Here is a 7578-nt window from a genome sequence, read left to right as displayed (position 1 = left end):
TGGTCTCTCCCCAGCTGACAGGAGCCCATGGAGGAAGGGAGCTGCTGTGCTCCCTGTCCCTGTGGATTGCGGGTCTCCTCCCATGGCAGAGCCAGAGTGACCCTCAGGACGCAGCCAGGGACACCAGGGACCTGCCTGGGAGCATGTCCCACACTGCAGCCCTGCGCAGAGAGCCAGGGCTGCCGGGGCTGTTGAGTGCCCAGCCTGCGTGGGACTGAGCACGGGTTCACCTCCACCCACCTCCACCCTTTGCTGTTTCTGGGGGCAGGACCACAGGGCAACATGGGGAGCACCCACGGTGGGATGAGTGTGCTTTCCCAGGGATGGGAGCTTCCCTGGCTGCCCCGCTCCCACTGTGGGGAGCGGCTTTGCATGGAGCTGCCTGTGCACTTGAGAAATACCTGCACTTTGGTTCCCACGCTGAACTTTGCTTGTTGTCCCATGGCCAGGAAGGACACAGTGATCTTGTCCTGGCCCAGGATCCTGACCCCCACGTGCCGGTTCAGGGAGATGAAGATGGGGCTCAGTGGCACGTGGGGTCCTGATGGTATGACGCTGTTCGGCCACGTCCACCTTCTCACCCTGCTGCCTGTTTGGTCCAAATACTGCCCGCCATGAATATTCATATTTATCCTAAAAGAGAGGAAGATCCAAGCTCAGAGCCTTGCAGCTCCCGCAGCCCATGTCCCTCATTCCCCAGAGGGACGGGACTGAGCACAGCTAGGTCGAGGTCTAAGCCCCACCTCTCCAGACACAGCTGGGGTAGCCTTGCTCCTCTGGAATGCACCCAAAGCAGGGTGCAGTGTCCTTTAATTTTGAATGCTATTAAGATTAAACTTTATGACCTTTGAACTGCAAAATGTGCAGCGGAGAGCAAAACTGCTGTGACCAACTTGAACGTACCACACAGTTCCGTTCGGATAATAGCAAGTGCTTCTGCCATTGGACTTAAATACTGCTCGTATCTCGGCCTTGGTCGGCTTGTCTTCCCGTACAATGCAAATAAGCCGTTTTTTCTCTCGTACAACGATGATTGCCAGATTTCCAGATGGATAGCTGTCGTCAGATAAGGTGTTCAGAACCCTTGTCTTTGGCTGCTCTATTATTACATGCTAAATATTTCAGAGTGCTACTTTGGAGTGTGAGAACTGACGTATTACCCAGCTCACTCTGGTAAAGGGGAATGGTGGGGTGGTGCCAGTGTTACCTGGGACCCTGCCAACAGCTTTTCTCCTACACCAAAGTATTCTGTAGACACTGACAAAAGAGCAGGTAGGGATACAGAATACATTTTTGTTGTTTTCTACCCAAGAACTCAGGCAGAACCGCTTGGCAAGTTTGCTTTAAAGACATGTTCTTGGACAACGCTTATGATAGAAAGTGCAAGCCTAGCCAAGTGAAGTGATCAAAGTCCTCAGCTTGGATGACAGCAGAGAAAACAGGGACAGGTATTGTTCTCCCAGAGAAAAAAAACCCGAACAACTGGGGGAAAGAAGGCCCTTGCCCCAGAAATCTGACTTGAACGTATCCAAAGAGCGGCTGCTTTGTGTCTCACTGGGGTTTCCCTCCAGCAAGATTTGCTACTGTGAGCACTGCGTTTATGGCACCACCGCCACCAGCAGCGTCCCTGAGACGAAGGCAGCCTGGGGGACAGAGCAGAGAAGGCGTCTCAAGCCCATTTGCTTTGGTGGCAGAGCTCAGGAACACTTTTGTACACCCCTGGGTCAGCAAGAAGTCAGACACAGCAAGGAAAAATAATGTGGGTGACTTAAAATGTTATGGCTCAGATAATGGCAACGGCAGCCTAAAAGCTATGGGGGTCCTCGGTGAAACTGCCACATTTTTACTTCTTCAGACAGTATTCTTAGTTACCCTGGTACTTTTAGTTTGTCAGTGCACCTCTTAGGTACGCCTGCCCCCAGCACAGACGTCAGCCTGGTGCTGGTGGGAAACCTTGTGCTGGTTTGTCCCCAGGGGAAGGACGAGGCCGAGCGCTTTCAGAGCCTGCTTGGCCAGCAGTGCCCTTCCGCGGGTGCTCAGGAGGGCTCTGAACACGGGGCTGGCATGTTTCTTAAGCTGGGCATTAAAGACACAAGTGCCTGTCCTTCATCGAAGCTACTGGCTGAGCTGAAAGACTTCAAAGAGCGAGGTAAGTGGTTTCACTCCTGCTTTTTTCCAGACTGTGGCAGCGAGTGTGAGTGGTGGAGCAGGTTACTTGGTGATAAAGCAGTCTGGGACACACTTAAAATTACAGTTACAATCCTGGACTAACGCAGGCAAATGAATGCCATAAAGGATACAATAACTGCGCCGTTCCATCTGGAAGCATGGTAAGGAATTTCCCTCCGTGTTTGTAGTATTTTTCCAACAACTCATTCTTCACTACCTGAGATTGGAAAAGAAACAATAAAGTGGAGGAGAGCAGCCCTGCACCAGCTGCCCTCTCAAGGCCGGCAGGTGCCAGCCCCGGCTGCCCCGGAGCGTGGGCACGGCCGAGGCGCAGCCCATCGCCGCCCAGCAGCGGCTACTTGCCTTGGCACCCCCAGGGGTGAAATCGCAGCAGGTGATGCTGTAGGAGACGGGCTCCTCCTTGGGCTTTGCTTCCCTCTTAACAGGCACCAGCGTCCAGCCCTTTGGTGATGGGGGCTCCCGAGAAAGCAGGTAGGAAATGGTGGCAGCTTGCTGTGAAGCTAGAGAGCAAAGAGAGGGTTTGTGTGCGTTGGGCAGGGCTGGCAGTGCCGATGTCGGGGCTGCCTGACACCTCTGCAGGGAGGCTGTGACTTGGGGAGTGGGAATTCCTGTCTGAAATGCTCCATCCTGGGAGTCTGTTGTGGGGTATTTTCTATCTAACAAGGACAGTCCAAAGTGTTCAGCTATTTCGGAGAACAGGATCATGAAAAAAGCTGTGGTGTTTTCAATTATGTATCTATACACATCTGTGTGAGTCAAGAATGACTTTTTTTTGGATAGCATTCACAGTTCCGTGCTCTGGAGGACTGACAATCTGAAATCCTTAGTGCTGCAAAAGCCTCAGTGCCCTGCTGTCCTCTGTGCAAATACGCCCATATTGTAAACCTAGTTCATCTGTTCTTAGTCAGAATGCCTTTGATTTTATAGCTAGATCCAAAGGGCTGCTCAGTCACCCACAGCCTGGGCTAGGAAATAGTGGAGTATTCGCCTCATTAGGCAAAACGTTGATCACCCTAATTCTGGCAGTTCCTACCTTCCAAGGGCTTGGCTTTGCCCACTTACTATTCTCTAAAGTCAATTTCTGTGTGTCTCAGCTGAAACATTCAGATATAAATACTGAAAGTCACAGCAAGGAGATGCTCTCCGTGCAATGGGAATGTAACTGCTTTTGTTTTTTCATGTGAGGATTATTTAATATGGCAATATCTAATTAAATGAGATTACACACTTGACAATGAACTAACACGTGGCTGTATAAATCCACCTGTTCAATTAGAGACAAGTAATGACATTGAATTCATTTTTGTAATAAATAGACAAATAAATACATAAGGAAATGCAAACTCACATTCAGCTTTGCTCTCCGGCTCTGCTGCCAGGAAAGCTAACTGTCTGGCCATTTGTCTGTCCCGCTGCCTGGAGAATGAAAACGTTCTGATAACATTTCATATATCCTCTTTTGAAAGCTACAAGTACTAGATATCCTTGCCGTAGGAACACGAGTTTCTGAACCCAGAAAATAACAATTAGAGGCAATGGAGTATCACCAAAATAATATCTCAGCAAAAAGGAAATGCTCCCATGCAGAGATTTCAGTGACCAGACTCTGTGATTGCAATGGCATCAGCTCTACTGACAGCAGAGCTAAATATCGTAATGGATTTTGTATCAAGATTTTATGTAAAAGAGAAGGAGAGCTGCCCACAAGACCAAGAAAACAGCTAATCTCCAAGAATATTTTCACTGTTCTTACCTCGCTTCCTATGTGTCTGACAGTGTCTGACAATGGCTTTGGTTTATGCTCTGTACATAACATGAGGGACTTGCACCATCAGACTGCAAAGGATCTTCAGGGAAACTAATGGTTTACTTCCAAGTATGCTGATTTACTTTTTTCTTTAAGCCTATGCCATGGGCTTAGATATCTGTTTAAACTTTGGGCCTCCTGCTAAACAGCCCAGCAGAAGTCAAACTTGCAGAATTCTCATGACTCTAGAAATTTGAATCCAAATGCATGTCACAGGTTATGCAGCAAAATGCAGAAATAAACACTCAAGCTTTGTTTCAGCACCCGAAGTAAAAGCTAGACCCAAGTGTTATCCCTCCCACAGCTGCAGTTATATTTTTGGCTCTACCTGTCCTAGATATTATGTCTGTCAGCAGTAGAATTAATGCTTTACTTAGCACATACCTCACCACCTTCTAATACAGCCTGATAAGAGAAAAACCAAGGGGGTCCAGGTAGAATGCGAACTTGTGTTGCCTAAAGCAAATGCTTTCCTTCTTCCATTCCCTCTTGCTGCAGTTCCATTTTCTCAGTGGAGCTGCCCATTGTTCCATGCACAGACCTGATCATTCCCCCGTGGTCATTCATGGTACCTCTGGTTCGCTCTCCCCTTTGACAGCAGCCTGTCATCTTTGGTGCCGTGGGATTCACGGGAGCTGACAGCAATGGGAACGCGCTCTTCACGGCTCTTCCTCTCATTGGCAATGAACTCGTAAAGGTCTCTGCTACGCTCGCAGCAGAACTTCTGAAAGGCAGAAGATCGGTGCCATGGGAGAGGTCCTTTCCACACCAGTCCTCTGCTGCTCTTTCCCACCAGTTTACCGATTCGTCATCCTGCCACGGTGGGCAAACGTCTTCGAAGGGAGGGAACGGCTTCAGCAGGCTGCCGCAGTACTCACACCTGGGAGCAGAGTCCTCCTCTGGCTGAAGGGGAGGTGAGGAGAGAACGTGGGGAGGATGGAAATAGGGTATCAGCACACAGAGACTTGGTTTGTCTTGGGGAAAGGGGCTCTGCTCAAAATGCAATGGTACAAAGTGTGTAAGAGCAGTTAAAACAGATCTGTGTCTGTGATCTCTTGGAATGATTTAACTGAAAACATTAGGTTCAGGAAACCACCAAAAAGAAAAGCTGATCTGTAGTAAATAAAAGCCTCAAAGAAATGGAGTGACTGTCATATTTATGAGACCCATTCCTTCCAATAGAAAGCTTCAGAGCACGCAGAACACCACAGCTGAGTACGCCGATGCATTAACCCTTTCACATACATTGCTTGGGGCTTCAAAGAGAAAAAGCTGCACTGCTGACCGGAGGAAAATCTGTGGGGAATTTCATGAGGAACCACCAGCAGATTTGTGGACAAAAGAGCTGAGCATATCTGACCAGATGCCAGCCAGGGCTGCTGCAGGATATAGTTTGAGGATGGGTACAAGATATTCCAAAAGAAATAGCTATTTCTTGAAAACACACTTTCATTCAAATCCCCTTTGGAACATTTTAATTGGAAATACTTGGCTTCTCTGGAGCGTAGCTCCTGGAAATTCCCTTGCTGCCCACCTCATCCCTAGGACCATGCTCTTTGATGATTGCACTCTGCTACAGGTTATGGGGAGCTCTAAGCCCTGCTTGTATTCTTTGACCGTATACCTAGTATTGATATAAATTTTGTATCTGTTTTAGCCAAAGGGCAAAATCTTCTGCTAGGAAATTCTCCACACAGGATGCAGCAGTGGAGAGAGGAGTTGCACAGCCTCTTGTTGTCTAGGTGTTCACAAGCATCCTTTCAACAGCCTCACAAAAGAAAAACCCTTTAATAAAGGAACTTTATTGGAACTAGCTTGGCAAAGGGCACTATTTATTTTTTTCCTACATGGGAATCATGGGAATTAAAATGAACAAAGCAAGCCACCCACCATGGACTCACCTCAATCTGTATGTTTTCTCGTGCCAATTCAGGTCTGTAGGCCAGAAGGGTAGGCAGGCCAACGGAGGGGAGCGTGCCCAGTGCTTTCTCAAACAGCTTCGCAAAATCTTCTTGGAACTCAAAGTGGAAAATACCAAAAGCAACATGGAGTCATATCTGTGTTCAGGGGTAAAACCATAAAGCACAAAATGTACATACGCAGCCTGGGCGTGTCCTTACCTCCATGTCACACAACACATCTAAGCCGCTCAGCTCTTCTGACAGGGCTGCAAGTAATGGTGACAGCAGGAGTTACCGAACAGCAGTGCCGTGTTCTCAGATAGCTCATCTCCTAGACCCTTTTGGTTGGTTCCTTTTTCAGCATGCCAGCCTTTTCTCACCAACCACATCAGCTGCCAGAGTTGGTCCTACGCGTTCAGAAGGGCAGCTCTGGATCTGTGCGTAACCCTTCCCAAACGCCTGAGGGACTGAGCTGGGCACTGACTCTGGATCAGGGATTTACAAAGTCGTCCCACTCAAGTCCTGGAGACAGCTTATTGCTTAGGATCAGTGATTTATAGCACTAATCTAATATTGCATTATCCTCTAGAGCATTTCCAGCCTCTCCTGTCCTAAGAAGAAAGAGTTATAGAGACAACTCAAGTTTTTTCTCCTTTCCAAGTGCAGTCCATGCTGCGTGAGTGCAACTAAGGGTTTTTTGGCCTTTGGGGCAACAGGAAACATCTCAGATGACCTATCACTGTCCTCAGCAGCCTCAGGTTCCCTCTTGGCAGGCAGTGATACCAACATCCAGCTGCGCAGCTGTGTGCTGTACATGGACATCACCTTCTGTTTGAACACAGACACGGCCCGCACACCAGCTGCATGTCCCCTTTCTGTTGGGATGGATCTGCACCCAGCTTTCTTCAGCACTTTCTGTGCTGTGTTTTGTGGCCCAGATCACTCCTCCTGCTCTCAGAGGCTTGTGAGATGCAGGAGACATTCTCCTACAGAGGAGAGCTGTCTGGTGTTGAACGTGAAGCACAAAGGCTGTCTGATGTGCTGCCCCAAAGGGATGGGCTCAGGCAGCAACGACCACTAATGTGCTGTGTGCTGAGGCACAACGCTGCACTTCAGCGGGCAGCTGAAGGAGCTGGTTACTCAGTGACATGCCAGGATGACTCAGCTGAGCAGGAGAAAAAGGCTGATGTATTTAATGGCCTCAAGTTGTGCCAGGGGAGGTTCAGATTGGACATCAGGAAGAATTTATTTACTGAAAGGGTTCTCAGGCATTGGAAGGGGTTGCCCAGGGCAGTGGTGGAGTCCCCATCCCTGGAGGGATTTAAAAGACAGGCAGATGAGGTGCTCAGAGATCTGGTTTAGCAGTGGACAGGTACGGTTGGACTCGATGATCTCAAAGGTCTTTTCCAACCAAACCATTCTATGGTTCTATGATTTCCAGCTCTCCCAAGAGGCTTTGACAGTACCTCTCACGGGAACACAACGTGCTATTTCTACCATGGGCTGAGCACACCTACACCTGCCGGCTGGCAGAGCGCTCCCGCACGCTTAACGGGGACCCGCAGGGTGGTTTAGAAGTGGCTGGGCAGAGAGGTTAACGAGGGGACTGCAGAGGGGGACTGACTGCAGAGGGGGACTGATTGACTGCAGAGAGGGACTGACTGCAGAAGGGGATTGACT

General features: G+C 49.0%; 1 protein-coding gene across 1 annotated transcript in view; it reads right to left on the bottom strand.

Moving 5' to 3' along the window:
* The window catches only part of ERICH6 (glutamate rich 6), a gene marked incomplete at its 5' end in the record, with an annotated part of 8197 nt that overhangs the window by 314 nt on the left and 305 nt on the right, over positions 1-7578 (bottom strand). Inside the window, 9 exons of the mRNA XM_029084723.1 lie at positions 402-633; positions 904-1056; positions 2301-2386; positions 2533-2690; positions 3539-3606; positions 4570-4721; positions 4799-4896; positions 5895-6015; positions 6118-6164. Of these exons, the coding sequence (XP_028940556.1) occupies positions 402-633; positions 904-1056; positions 2301-2386; positions 2533-2690; positions 3539-3606; positions 4570-4721; positions 4799-4896; positions 5895-6015; positions 6118-6164 (1115 nt within the window). The remainder of the gene's footprint in view (positions 1-401; positions 634-903; positions 1057-2300; positions 2387-2532; positions 2691-3538; positions 3607-4569; positions 4722-4798; positions 4897-5894; positions 6016-6117; positions 6165-7578) is intronic.

Source organism: Antrostomus carolinensis, unplaced genomic scaffold, assembly GCF_000700745.2.
Source record: "Antrostomus carolinensis isolate BGI_N321 unplaced genomic scaffold, ASM70074v2 scaffold33934, whole genome shotgun sequence".
Taxonomy (NCBI): Eukaryota; Metazoa; Chordata; class Aves; order Caprimulgiformes; family Caprimulgidae; genus Antrostomus; species Antrostomus carolinensis.
This window is presented reverse-complemented; position numbering and strand designations above follow the sequence as displayed.